The 14,740-nt window shown below is 47.6% G+C and overlaps 1 protein-coding gene across 6 annotated transcripts in view; it reads left to right on the top strand.

The window, feature by feature from the left end:
• DCDC2 (doublecortin domain containing 2) overlaps nucleotides 1-14,740 on the top strand; it is a 122,191-nt gene that overhangs the window by 6,309 nt on the left and 101,142 nt on the right. For 4 of the 6 annotated variants that reach the window (XR_004644682.1, XM_034762416.1, XM_034762417.1 and 1 more), the window contains one exon: nucleotides 9,499-9,859. The exons of the other annotated variants lie outside the window; for them this stretch is intronic. Coding sequence is in view for 3 of the 4 variants with exons in the window: in XM_034762416.1 (XP_034618307.1) it covers nucleotides 9,567-9,859 (293 nt within the window). In the remaining variant the exon portion in view is untranslated. The remainder of the gene's footprint in view (nucleotides 1-9,498; nucleotides 9,860-14,740) is intronic. 6 annotated transcript variants of the gene reach the window in all.

Genomic DNA, 14,740 nt, shown 5'->3' with positions numbered 1-14,740 from the left:
CTGTGCACTGACTTCACTTGTTTGTCTTGTATTAATTGATTTACATCCTTTGCATCAAGACTAAATGGCTTTTACAACCTGATTTATCCTATGCAACGTGCTACTGTCTGAGAAACACATCATAGTTAAACGACAGTAATGTAAAATTTAGATTCCCATCATTCATAAGAACAGATAAACTGGGTCAGACCAAAGGTCCATCTAGCCCAGTAGCCTGTCTTCTGACAGTGGCCAGTGCCAGGCAGGGCCGGCTCCAGGCACCAGCTTCTCAAGCAGGTGCTTGGGGCGGCCGCTCCGGAGAGGGGCGGCGCGTCCAGGTATTCGGCGGCAATTCGGCGGACGGTCCCTCAGTCCGCCTGGGAGTGAAGGACCTCCCGCTGAATTGCTGCCGCAGATCGCGATCGCGGCTTTTTTTGTTTTGTTTTTGTTTTGACTGCTTAGGGCGGCCAAAACCCTGGAGCCGGCTCTGATGCCAGGTGCCCCAGAGGGAATGAACAGAACAGGTAATCATCAAGTGATCCATCCCCTGTCACCCATTGCCAGCTTCTGGCAAACAGAGGCTAGGGACACCATTCCTGTCCATCCTGGCTAATAGCCATTGATCGACCTATCCTCCATGAATTTATCTAGTTCTTTTTTGAACCCTGTTATAGTCTTGGCCTTCACAACATCCTCTGGCAAAGAGTTCCACCGGTTGATTGTGCATTGTGTGAAGAAATACTGCCTTTTGTTTGTTTTAAACCTGCTGTCTATTAATTTCATTTGGTGACCCCTAGTTCTTGTGTTACAAGACGGAGTAAATAACACTTCCTTATTTACTTTCTTCACACCAGTCATAATTTTATAGACCTCTCTCATCTCTTTTTCAAGCTGAAAAGTCCCAATTTTATTAATCTTTCCTCATATGGAAGCTGGTCCATCCCCCTAATCATTTTGTTGGCCTTTTCTGAACCTTTTCCATTTCCAGTACAGTAACTCCTTACTTAAAGTCATCCCGGTTAACATTGTTTTGTTATTAGGTTGCTGATCTATTAGAGAACATACTCGTTTAAAGTCGCGCAATGTTCCGTTGTAAGGTTGTTTGGCTCGCCCCTCTCCTCCCACCCGCCGGGCGCTCCTGATGGGGAGCAGGGTCAGAGCACGGGGGCTTGCCCCACTCTGCCCACCCGGCGTTCCAGCCGAGGAGCCGGCAAGCCCCCGCCCCCACTCCCCAGCAGGAGCACGGGGTGGGCGAAACGGGGCAAGCCCCACACCCCGACCCCGCTATGCCCCTGCCTCAACCAAGCTTCACAATCCTCATTGGTGAGTATAGTATTGAATTGTTTGTTTAAAATATTTAAAACTTGTACTGTATATGTATATAATGTCCTTTGTCTGGTGAATTTGCCTGGACCCTACCCCCCCCCCCCCCATTTACATTAATTCTTATGGGGAAATTGAATTCGCTTAATATCGTTTCACATAAAGTAGCATTTTTCAGGAACGTAACTACAGTGTTAAACTAGGAGTTACTGTATATTTTTTTTTGAGATGTGGTGACCACATCTGCATGCAGTATTCAAGATGTGGGCGTACCATGGATTTATAATGAAGCAATATGATATTTTCTGTCTTATTATCTATTCCTTTCTTAATGATTCCCAACATTCAATAATCATTTCACAGTGCACACAAATATGCCATGGAGCATCCAATTATTTTTTCAAATATTATTTATCTAAAAAGGATGATCTGTTCTGTGTTTATCTTAATTATGCACATGGAGATAGATTCTGTCCTCCGTTAGAGAACTGGGTGTACATCAGGGCAGAATTTGGCTGATGAAGGAAAACTATTTATATATAAATATAAAATATTTTTGGATGTTTTTCTGCATTTATATATTGATTTCAGTTACAATGCAGAATACAACATATTATTTTTTATTACAAATATTGACACTGTAAAAAGTTGAGGCATGAATGTTTAGCATATCTGGCATGTAAATACCTTGCAATGCTGGCTACAACAGTACCATGTGAATGCCTCTTTTCACTTTCAGGTGACATTGCAAATAAGTAGCAGGCAGCATTATCTCCTGTAAATGTAAACAAGCTTGTTTGTCTTAGCAATTGGCTGAACAAAAAGTGGGACTGCGTGGACTTGTAGGCTCTAAAGTTTTACACTGTTTTGTTTTTGAGTGCAGTTATGTAAAAAAATAAATTTCTACATTTGTAAGTTGCACTGTCATGATAAAGAGATTGCACTACAGTGCTCGTATGAGGTGAATTGAAAAATGCTATTTCTTTTGTTTATCTTTTTTACAGTGCAAATATTTGTAATAAAATAATATAAAGTGAGCACTCTGCACTTTGTATTCTGTGTTATAACTGAAATCAATATATTTGAAAATGTAGAAAAGCATCCAGAATATGTATAATACATTTAAATTGGTATTCTGTTATTGTATAACAGTGCGATTAAGACTGTGAGCAGGGCTGTGGCCTGGAGTGGGGCCGCGGTTGGAGTTGGGGGCCCTGGCGGGACTTGGGATGGGGCCGCAGCTGGGAGCGGGGCTGCGGTCAGAGTCAGAACTGCAGCTGGGGCCGTGGCCAGGAGTGGGGCTGGGAGCTGGTGACTGAGGCCGGGGCCAGAGTGGAGCTGGAGGCAGAGCAGGGCTGGGTGGTGCTCCCTCCCTGCCCCAGTAGCATAGCTGGGGGGGAGCAGGGGGAGCGGCCTCTCCCCCACTGAGCACATTCCCCAAAAGTGGCGCCTTTTTAATTTTTACACTGGCATGGGGACGACATTGCGGGGTGAGACCTTGGAAGCGCCTCTTTGCTCGCGGCTGTCAGTTCGCGGCGCAGCGGGCGCGCATGTCCCTTTAAACTGGGCGGGAGGGGGTGCCTAGCAGCAGAGGAGCCCGGCCCCAGCCCACTCCACTCTGCCAACTCCCAGCCGTGTTGTTCCGCTTCCCGCTGCCGGTGAGTGTGGGGAGGTTGGGGAAAGGATGCCCCCCTGCACTCACCGGCAACGGGAAGTGGGAGTGATGCAGCCCCAGCCCGTTCCGCTTCCTTTGCCCCTGCCCCTACCCCTACCCTAGCCGTGTTGCTTGGGGGGGGCCTGGGGAAAGGTCCCCCCTCCCCTGCACTCACCGGCGGCGGGAAGTGGAGCGCCGCGGCTGGGAGCTGGCAGAGTAGAGCTGGCTGGGGCCGGGCTGCTCTGCTTCTGCCTCTGCCGGTGAGTGCAGGGGGGGATCCCTTCCCCCAAGCTCCCTCCCCGAGCGACATGGCTGGGGCTGGAGTGAGGGAAGCAGACAGGGCCGGCTCTGACTTTTTTGCTGCTCCAAGCCAAAAAACAAAACAAAACCCAGGGCGCAGGGCGGCCGGATCTGGAGGCAAAGCCAAAAAAAACCAACCAACCAAAAAAAAAAAAAGAACCCCAGGGCGCAGGGCGGCTGGACCCGGAGGCAACGCGCAAAAAAAAAAAAAAAATAGGGCAGCCGTGCCCCCTTAGGATTGGAGGGAATGCCGCCCCTTAGAATCTGCCACCCCAAGCACGAGCTTGCCTGGCTGGTGCCTGGAGCTGGCCCTGGAAGCGGAGCAGGCTGCTCCCTGTCTCCCGCTAATCCCTTGGGCCACTCTGGGCCTGCGGGTCCCCAAAAGTGCCCCCCACAGCTCCTGCCTCCCAGACCCTCCGGATCTTCAGCGGCGGGACCTTCAGTGGCACCGAAGAAACCCGGAGCAAGTGAAGGGCCTGCCGCCGAAGACCCGGAGCGCTGCCAGGTAAGTAAAAGTGCCGCAGCGGGTGGTGCCTTTTTTTTCTTATTGCTCCCCCTGTTCCCTCCACCTGGCTACGCCACTGCCCTGCCCCCTGGGTCCTGCTGCGCCCCCCCCCCCCGGGGCACACCCCACAGTTTAGGAACCACTGGCCTATGGGCTGCAGCAGTGTCCAGTATCTCTGCAACACATCCATAACATGTCTCACCTCCCCCAGCTACCACGATCATGCTTGGTATGCCAGATTTGTGTTGGAAGGCAGCCTTATAGTTGGCTTCTGCAGAGCCTGCCCTGGGAAATCTCCTCCATCCTGGGCCCCTTTATGCAACTCTAGATCCTTTATCTGATGTAAGGAGGCTGGAGTAGATGAGCATCTCGTCCCTTATGTCAACTCTTTGCCAGCTGGGATATCCCCCTGCAGAAAGCGTATTCTTAGGGACGTTTCTGCTCCTCCATTTTGCCAGTGCATTGGAAAACAATATTGTGTGACTGTGAGAATTGGGCCTAAGGTCAACAGGGATGGCTGAATCTGGCACTGAATAGCTGACGAACTGGTTGACAGATTATACCTCATTGCCTGACTCTGGGACAGTATCAAGGTCATCACCCTTTTGCCTTTTACACACAAAATACTAATGTTTCTTACAGGTTTTTTCATATTTGGCTGAACTGTCTGATTACCAGAGAGCACTGGATAGGAGGACAGTAATATTACTATGCAGTTTTCCCCTTTATAAATTAGATCAGAAGTTGCAAATGAGTGGAGGAATATAGTATGTCTGACATCACTCAGCCTGAAATTACTCTCTTGTAATGATTAACTGCCTTCCTGGCAATTCACAGCAGGGGGTGATTTTTCCTTTATAAAAATTAAGATAAAAAGCAAGAGAAAAATTCCTGTATGTTTTGATCATCATGCGTGTTGAAATCAGTTTAGAAAATGATGATTATGTTGAACAATCTCCAGGTGTGAAGGAACAGAGCCGTTTTGATCTTGCAACAATCAATGGGAAAAACAAGCCAAAAAAGAAATTAGATGAAATGTAATATATTTTCTGTTAATCTCTGTCAGGCTTTACAGTTCCTACTAGCCAGGATTTGTGGAAGGTCCAGTGGGGTCAAAGTCTTAACTGGCTTATACAGTGTTTCATTGTGCAGTGGTCTGGATAGAGCAACACATACAGTGTTAAAAATGTAGTAGAAAATCATGCATTGCTAGCACACACTATTTTCAAGATACAAATTTTGCTGTTTGTCATCAAAATGTGTCCAAATGTATCAAAGCATTTGCTTTCATTGAGTAAGTCCATGAGACATTTAAATTTGTTTTTTTAATACATTTGAGTAATCAGATCATAAAACATTCTTATTATAAAACATCTTATATTCTGACTGGATAATGCAAAGATGTCTAGGAAGAATTTTAGCAAATTTTGTACACACCACAAATAATTTTTGATTAAAAACAAGAAAGGGAAATTTCATTCCAAAGGGTCACTTATTTATGAAAAGTTATAAGTAATTTAGGATGAATGTGCCACATTGCTGCTGTATTAAGGTCTGATATTAGACCCACTGAAGTCTATGGGGTCTTTCTGTTATCTTTAATGGAAGTTGAATTGGATTCGTAATATGTATGTTATATACATCACTGTTTTGTGTTGAATTATATTAATTATTTGTCAAAAGTACTCAGAATTAACTGGCCTGACTTGAACATTGTCTGTAAACCATGAATAGTTTGTGCTAGGTTGGTTTTTCTCAAAATCTTCTATTGATTGTTTTTGCAAACTTTATTGGCCTTAGGATATCCACAGACTTTATCAGGCTATTATTCATGTAGTGTTTTGAATTCAATCCTGGTTCAGAAGGACAAGCTACATTGGGCAAGTCACATCATGTCTTCTGTGTTTCTGATTGGCTGATGTTATCCCACAGGAGGTCAGACAGTCTCCAGCTCAACAGAAGCCATTTAGATTCTTACAGGATCCAACTGACCTCTCGCAGTGGAATGGGTTATTTCTGGTGTTTAGGGCAACTGTGTCCCAGTGCAGGAGTGGTTAAAAAGCTCCACCCTTTTAGGGAACACGATCTACCCAAAGTGAATTCACTTTGCAGGAATGAGCTTACTCCTGCCTTGCTTGATCATTGTAGGAGCGGACTTCCACTTTGTGTTATCAACAGACCTTGCCCATTCAGGCAGTAGAAGGACAATAGAAGGCAAAAAAAAGCAACAACACTAAATGTATAATTTAATTGGAAAGACTTATATAGCCATAGGGAGAGCATCCCCCTACGAAATATGTGTTTATGTGTATTGCTGATCTAGGCAACAAACCAATGCACACTCTGATTTTTTAATCTGTATATTCAGAGAACTCGATCTCAGCCATACTGATATCTTGATTATGGCCCAGTCACGTTTTTGAATTGAAGTGAGGAATAAGGAGCAAAAAGATACTAAGATCCAATCCAGTTGTCATTTGAAAGTTCTTAATAATTGAAGACCAGAAAAGGAAAAAAAAATCAGAAAATATATGTTATATAAATACAGAATGGTTTTCAGTGTGTCAGTTGCTTTATACATGGACTGTCCATGTCATATAAAGAGAAACTATCAGATGCCAGTAACAAACAAAAAGACAAATGTTGGCACCAAATAAATATAGCCCTAATTAAGAACTCACAGATCAGAGTCGGTAAAAAACAAACAAACCAAAACCCCCACTTCTGTTAGTCTTTCATACCCCAGGAGCACCCCACCCCATTCTTCATTTGTTGTGGCTTGTCCTTGCTTCTGTGCTGCGTCAATGGAGTTTTTAGTGAATCTGGTCTTAAAGGAATCCAATAAAAGTCTATTTTATTCTTGAGAGTGAGTAAACTAATCCCTATAAAAAAGGAGTCCAGGAAGAGATGCCAAGTGCAAAATGAAGGGGCTGTTTTTCAGATGTTTCTTATTCCAGCAAAGTCTTTCCCCATTATATAGATTTTTTTAAAAGAGAGAGCCAAGTCTCCATGGTGAAGGGAATTTCCTTTGCCCCTTTTAAAGTCTAATAATAATGCTTAGCAATTACATGGCACTTTATATCTTTGAATCACTGAAAAAACTCTAAGGCCCAGTCCTTACCTAGGAAAGTAGTTCCAGTAACGTTAGGAGAATTGCTTGTGCAAGTAAAGGCTGCAGAACTGATTACTAACTAGTGAATTCTCCCATCATTATTATTATTTTATTTATTTATTTGCATTACCATGGCACCTAGACCTGGACCAGGAACCCATAGCAGTGAAGATACGCTGAGGACCAAGCCCTTCTTCTTTTGAATTGTGTCCTCCCAGCAATATTTTATGTAACTGAGTGTCTCTTATTTTGAAGACACTGAAACCGATTCTGTGCAAACATTGTTAATTAAGGGACATATCTCAAAACAGAGTAGGCATTTTAACATTATCTCCTTGTAGAACAAACAAGAGGAATCAGTAAAGGCCTTTCTTATCAGATCTGTAACCATAAGTAAAGAATAATAGCACCAATGAGAAGATAGCGCTTCACCAGTTGCTGTATCCATCCACAGTTCTAATGCAGTCAACACTGTTGCTTCTAGACACTGGAGGTCAGACCCTGGCCCCACTGAGATCAGTGGGAGTTTTGCCTTTGATTTCAAGGGAGGCAGGATTTCACCCCAGATACAGGAGTAAGCATAACATTACACCGGAATATCTGAAGGTAAATTTTCTGAATAAGTTTGAAGCACATTAATAAGTTAAAATGCAGTCTGAGGTTTCCCTTGTGCAATGTATCTTGGCTTTTTGAACTATTATTCATAGTGGCAGAAATACTTTAATTCCAAAGAATTTATCTCATATGGATAACATTCAAAAAGAGGGATGGATGGATGGATGAATGGATAGATAGATCCGGCCCTTGTGTGCAGATATGTGAGGAGGGAAGACGGAGCCTTCACCCCTCTCTTGTACATCTTGTATGATGAGGGGGGACAGTCACAGTCTCTGCTCCGGGGGAGTCTGTTACAGAGGAGAAAACATGATTTATTTAAATAACAAGAAGACGATAATGAAGACAATAAACCCAGCACTGATCTGCTGTAACACAGCATGGCTGTATTCTCTGTCTCAGTCTCTACAACTGCTTCCTGTTGCTGTGTAGACATAGGCCATGAGAGTTGTTGGGAACTGTGGCATTGCATAGTGTCCTGCCAGAGGTGTGGTAACTTTAAATTCTCCCTGAAGTTTAGCCCTTAGAGTTCATCTCTTTCTTCCGCCCTCCCCACTCCCCGCCTCAAGTGCACACAAGCTCTCTTCTCCCCCCTCCCCTCTTTTGGGTTCTCACAAGCTTTCCTCCACCCCTTCGGGCTCACACTGGTTCCCTCCCCCCTGGGGGCTGCAGCAGTGCTCTTTTCTTTCTCTGCAGTGGATTGATGCTCCCCCTGCTCTTGAGCTACCTGGGTCACTATGGAAACTGTGGCAACTAACAACATTCTCCCCCCTACCCCCCGCCCCCAGGAGAAGCTCCTTGAGCAACAGCAAGAACCAACTGCCACGGCTGGTGCCTCCTTCTCGCCCCACCTTCGGGAGCCCCAGAGAGGAGCATGAGACACACACTCAGCAACAGTGTCCAGTGTGCAGCAGTGTGATGTGCCAGGTGGCTCAGAGCTGAGAGCTAGGTGGAGAGAGAGAGAGAGAGAGAGACACACACACACACATACATGCATACACTGAGAGTGTGTGTGTGTGTGTGTGTGTGTGTGAGAGAGAGAGAGAGTGAGAGTGTACTGGGCCTCCCCCAGGCCAGGTGTTGCTCCCTATTCCTCACCTCCTGTCACTCCTGACTTGAATTACCTTTGTCCCCTGTCTACACTGGGGTTTCTGCTTCTCTTCCCTCTGCCAGGCTATTGGTGTTTGAATGATGCACCTACTGCTGATCACATGGGGGCCTAAGGGGCCCATTCATCCTGCACTCCTAGGAGGTGCTGACTGTTCCCATATAATTATGTTGATACAGAGATGGGCAAATGAAAGGCACCAGATAACTAATTCAGCGAGTTTTCTGCGAGTTTTCTAAAACATTTCTACCATGGTGAATAATTCTGAAATAGTCACAAATTTCATGCAATTTTTTCTAAATAAAATATTTGTGACTCAGCCCCCTTCCCCTCCTTTTCTCATTACTCGCCCAGCTCTGATTTGGTTGGTGTGTTTAGGCTTAATCTCTCTGGTTTGTTGCAGTCTGGCAGCTGTCCTCACTTGGCTGAGTTTCTTTCTTTTTTTTTTTCTTTCTTTTGAGGTGGGAAGGGGAGGGAAGATAAAGTTTCCTGAGCAACAGAGTAAAACCACTTGCGAAAGAAGAGAGCTGCAAGTGCAAAGTGAGGCTGTGAAGATCCGGCAGGACTATGGGTTCCTTACTATGCTCAGTTACTTTTTCTCCTCCTTTAGATCTGTATATACGTTTTTTTGGGTATGGCTTAGTGTAATCTGTGTTAGCCACACCAGGCTCCAGGGAGCAGCAAGAATCGGTTGCCTAGCAGAGGTTGCTCTCGAAAGGCTGAACAGAATTGTACTGGAAACCTTAGGGAGGCTCTCATCCCTCCCTGGTTGTTTTAGACAGGGATTTGCCTATTGGAGGTGGTGCTTGGTGCAGGTATTGTGTGCATGTGTGTACACAGTTCATGCATCACAGGTATTTGACAGTGTGTGTGAGAGAGGAACATTCTTGTTGAATAAACAGGTGCAGACAGTGCCTGGAGGGCAGCACTGACTGTCTGGCCGCAGCAACAGCAGCGAGAGGAGGTGAACATGAGTAGCCCCACCACGAAGCCGACCTGCCTGTCACAGCCAATGGTGAAGAGTGTGCTGGTGTATCGCAACGGGGATCCGTTCTTTCCGGGGCACCGGGTAGTCGTCCATGAGAAGAAGGTGTCCAACTTTGAGGTCTTCCTGAAAGAGGTGACCGGTGGGGTGAAGGCGCCTTTTGGGGCTGTGCGTAGCATCTACACCCCCCGGGGCGGGCATCGCGTCCGTCAGTTGGAGGAGCTCCAGAGTGGAGAGCACTACGTGGCTGGTGGCAGGGAGGCCTTCAAGAAACTCAAGTGAGTGATGAATGAAAAAAATAATTAGAAAATGTAATGAAACATTTGCATCTAAACCTTTATTATTTGCATCACAGTAGTGCTGTGGAGCCCCAGTCATGGACTAGGCTCCCACTGTGCCAGGCGCTGTACAAATACAGAACAGAAAGACAGTCTCTGCCCCAAAGAGTTTAAAATCTAAGTAAATGTGACCGAGGTAATTTAATACAGCTTTGTGGGGTGGGGGGAGGGTTCCCTCTTTAAGGCTTAACATAGAATTAGCATTCTAGTATCTCTGCTTGGTACTTTACAAAAATAAAAGAAACAGACCCTAACACCAAGAGATGCACTATCTTTGCAGCATAATGTATTATTTTCTCTGCATGGTAACTGCCTGCATTTGGGAGGAATATATGGTGCTCAGTAATATTTGGGGAGAGCAGAGTGCAGAAGTGTGTATGGTAAAGTTGGATGAGCCTTGCAGATTAGACCTTCCAAACAATTTTGTTTCTTGCTTGTTTTTTTAAATGTTTAAAATATTCTGCTCATTCCAGGTAGGTACATGGCTCTATATAACCACAGTAGCTGAACACCTCCTGTTATTGAAAAGACAACAGTGTTTTTGCTCTCTCCCTTCTCTGCCCTGCCACCAAAAAGCAGGCTTAGCGTTGTTTTTTTGTTAATGAATCGTTATGAGAATATTGTGGGAAAGCCTTGGCAAAGTGGTGGGCTTATTGTTCTTATTTCATCTGACAGTGAGTTCCATAATCTTGGGTTTTTTAACAGAGGCGACACATAACTGTTGATATTGGTGGCCCCTCCCCCACAATTTAAAGGTTCTGGTGTGAACCCTGTCCGCAGTGATGACGTGGGGGGGGGCATAAGCTGCATGGCCTCACAGTCACTCACTGTGCCTTCTTCAGTGCAATCCCTCCCCCACCTTCGGCAGGTAGCTTGGCTGTCCGGAGTGGGCTGAGCCCCTGTGCCCTGTGCCCCTCAGCTCCTGCAGCTCTACCAGGCTGCTGCTGCTGTCTGTGTGGAAGGGCAGGCGATGGCAGGAGTCGCCTCCAGCCCAGAATGGCATCACTGCGCACTGGCAGGGAAGGGATGTAGCCAGGCTGCTCTGGGCACCCCTCACCACTCTGTCCCTGGGCTCGGGTTGGGTGTCGTGTCATCTCCTCCTCCTCCCCTCTGCCAGATCCCAACCATCCCTGCAGGTTCCTGAGGGCCCCACAGTGCACAATGCCTCCTTAACCCCTTCCTGCCTGCGCTGCAGCTAGGGGAGAGGAAGCGGCTGGATTATATCGGTGGCCAGCAGCAGCCTGGAGGTGTTAGCCGCCCTTGGTGCTGTGCGAGTGGGAAGGGACAGGAACTGCAGCCAGCCGCAGCGGTGGGGAGCGGGGAAGAGATGAGCTCTGCAAAGACATGGGCCGGGGCAGCTCCTGGGCAAGTAGGGTGACCAGATAGCAAGTGTGAAAAATTGGAATGGTGGTAATAGGAGCCTACATAAGACAAAGCCCCGAGTATCGGAACTGTCCCTATAAAATCGGGACATCTGATCACCTTATGGGCATGGCAAAGGTAATGAGGGCAACAACCCTCACTAGATGGTTCTGACATTCTGGTGCGAATCCTAGCAGAAATCTGGGGGACAGGGAGCACGTGAACAACTGGGACTGGGAAAGGAATTGTGTTTTCAATAATTGCAGAATTATATATTTAAGGTTAAGTGGCTATTTCCCATCTTTAGAACTTGAACTTCAAACCCCCAAACCCTGTTTAGACCCCATAACTTACTCCTGAGGGAATTCTGCACCAAAACAAATAAAAATTCTGCACACAATATTTTAAAATGTTGCAAATTTTATTTGTCAATAAATAAATGTGGAGGCTCCAGCATGGCAGTGGGGAGCACAGGCCACTAGCTGGACGGAGGTAGAGGATTGCCCTGCAGCCCCCCCACCCCTGTACACTGACTCGGTGGTGAGGCTGCACCTGACCCTGACACAGTGCAAGAGCCAGGCCTGCCCCAGAAATACTCCAGGGCCCTGCCTCTCTATGCCAGGCACACCAGGTATGGGCAGGCAGGCTCAGCCAGGCAGAATCCAAGTGTGGAGGAGCTTAGTGTGGGGGGATCCAGGTGTGGGGTTTGAGGGTTCTGGGTGGACAATCTGATTGCAGGCGGCTCAGTGGGGAGGATCTGGATGTACAGGGGCTTGTTGGGGGGTTAGGGTGGGGGTCCAGGTGGTATGCCGCGGTGGTCCAGGTGAAGGGGGGTGTGGAGCTCATCAGGGTGTGGGTTTGAGTGCAAGGGGCTCAGTGGGGGTAGCCTGGGTGTAGGGGTGCAGATCTGGATGTGGGGCGGTGGCTTTGCAGGGGTGGTCTGAGTGCAGGGTGGGCTCCAGATGCAGGGGGTGAGGCTCAGCAGGTGGAGGTTCAGGTGTGTGGGGGGGTGAGGCTCGGCAGCGGGGTCTGGGTATGGGGGGGTCTGGATGAACGGGGGTTGGGTGGATGGGGGAGCAGCTCCCTGTACAGAGACCTCTCCCCGGTGCAGCTGAGGAATGATGGACGCAAGAGGCTGGGGGTATGTGCGACGCTTCCTGCAGCTGGGGAAAGTTTCTGGGGTGTGTCTGATCTGGCCCAGGCTGCTTCTTGCAGGAGACAAGGCAGTCCTGTCCTCCCCCACCCCCAGCCCAGCTGGGACTAGCAGCTGAGCCTGACATAGGGTAGGAGCCACAGGTCTGGGCATCCCAAGCGGTGATGTACCTCTCTGCCGGCTGCTCTGAGTGCCTGAAAAACACGCCCTGGGGAGGGGTATGTGACTGGTTTTGAGGCTTCCCTTTGCTTCCCCGTTGAAAGTTATTTTTCTGTGGGGAAGCAAAGAAATCTCTGGGAGACATGAATTCTGCACTTACGCAGTGGTGCAGAGTTCCCCCAATATTATGTCATCTTTATGTCTGTCTCTTCTGACAGTATACATTCTTTTTTAAAATGGTGCAATAGATATAGATTGGGATCTTCAAAAGCACTCTGCACTGGCCTAATCTTGCTCCTATTGAAGTCAATGGGAATTTTACCACTATCTTCACTGAAAGCAGGATTAGCCATTGCTGAGCACTTTTGAAAAATCCCACTCTACTGTAAAGCCACTGTCCAAGAAGAGGAAAAGTTTCTAATTATATAAAATTACTTTTCTAAACACACCAGACCTGATCCTCTACCGCCTTCCAGCTTGTGTAGTCATTTACAACTGGGCTAAGTGAATGTATGCTGTGCGTGTACGTATGTATAGAGCTTGATCTTAGGGCTTGTCCACACAGAGACTAATAGTGAGTGGCAAGCTGGGGTGTAAAGCTATAGTGCTGTAGCCTATCGCACACTAAATAGCTGTATGCACCCACTAAAAGTTCTGTGGTGCGGTAGCAGGAGTCACACGGCGACTTAGTGCATGGTCGATGAATGCGCTGTGGATTCTGTGCACTAATTTGCCATGTGGACAAGCCTTTAGTGCTTTGGTGATTTGTTCTCGGCCTTTGACACTTTTTCTTGTGAGGTATCTATTCCTTATGACACCTTTGTCTTTTTTAGCATTGTAAATTTTAGGTTGCCACCTCCCCCCCGCCCCATTAAGCCTTGGCATCTTTATACCCGGAGAAGCCTCAGCAGTTGGGCACTTTACTTTGGAACCTTGACCCTTATACTGAAGAGTCTCTGCATTTTCATCTCTGGTGTTTCAGTGCTTTGCCTTGGTGTTGGACGTGTTGCCTTGAAGCCTTGTTGTATCTTGATACTTCAGCACTCTGAAGACTTCAGTTCAATACTCCAGAGCAGGGGTTGGCAACTTTTCAGAAGTGGTGTGCCGAGTCTTTATTTATTCACTTTAATTTAAGGTTTCGCGTGCTGGTAATACATTTTAACTTTTTTAGAAGGTCTTTTTCTATAAGTCTATATATAATATAACTAAACTATTGTATGTAAAGTAAACAAGGTTTTCAAAATGTTTAAGAAGCGTCATTTAAAATTAAATTAAAATGCTGATCTTACGCCATCAGCCTGGGGTTCTGTTCACCTAGGCCGGCAGATCAGGGCCTGCGGCCGGGACTCCAGACCTGGTGGGGGTGTGTTTCAGGGGTCAGGACAGAGGGCTGGGGGAGGGGGTTCAGGGCAGAAGGCTGGTGTGTGTGTGGCAGGGGTTCAGTGATCAGGGCAGAGGGCTGTGGGCTGTGGGAGGTGTGGGGGGTTCAGGGCAGAGCGCTGGGGGTGTGTGGGGGTGCAGGGCAGAAGGCTGGGGTGCTCGACTCGGGCGGGTGCTCTCAGCCCCCTGCCCTGAGCGGCTCATGGCAGGGGACTGGAAGGGATATGCCCTGTTCAACCCCCTTCCCCAAGGCTCCATCCCTACCTCTCTCTGCCTGCTCTATGGAGCTGTGTGCACGCTGCTGCTCCTCCCCCTCCCCTCGCTCGGGCCATCAGCTGACGGAGAGGGGGCGGGGCAGGAAAGCACCGCTGGGGGAAGAAGTGGGGGAGGGGAGAAGCTTGGCTGCCGCAGAACCAAGCTTCTGCCTCCTGCCCCCGCAGGGGAGAGCGGTGGGCGGGGGGGGCTGAGTGGGGCGGGGGGCCGGGACCGCGGCAGGGGGCTGCGTGCCACTCAAAATCGGCTCGCGTGTCGTGTTTGGCATGCGTGCCATAGGTTGCCGACCCCTGCTCTAGAGCCTTGGTGCTTTGGCATCGCTATTTCCAGGTTAATGGTGTTTTTTCATTGCAACGTCATTTTTATGCAGGCCTCCTTAATTTGAAATTTTGCCACAAGAAGTTTTTTGACTCACAGACACATCAGATCCCAGCCGCTGACCACAGAGCAATAATGCTTCTGGGAGACTATGCTTGCATCCTGGATTCCCAGCA

Source organism: Trachemys scripta, chromosome 2 (assembly GCF_013100865.1).
Source record: "Trachemys scripta elegans isolate TJP31775 chromosome 2, CAS_Tse_1.0, whole genome shotgun sequence".
NCBI classification, from domain to species: domain Eukaryota; kingdom Metazoa; phylum Chordata; order Testudines; family Emydidae; genus Trachemys; species Trachemys scripta.
This window is presented reverse-complemented; position numbering and strand designations above follow the sequence as displayed.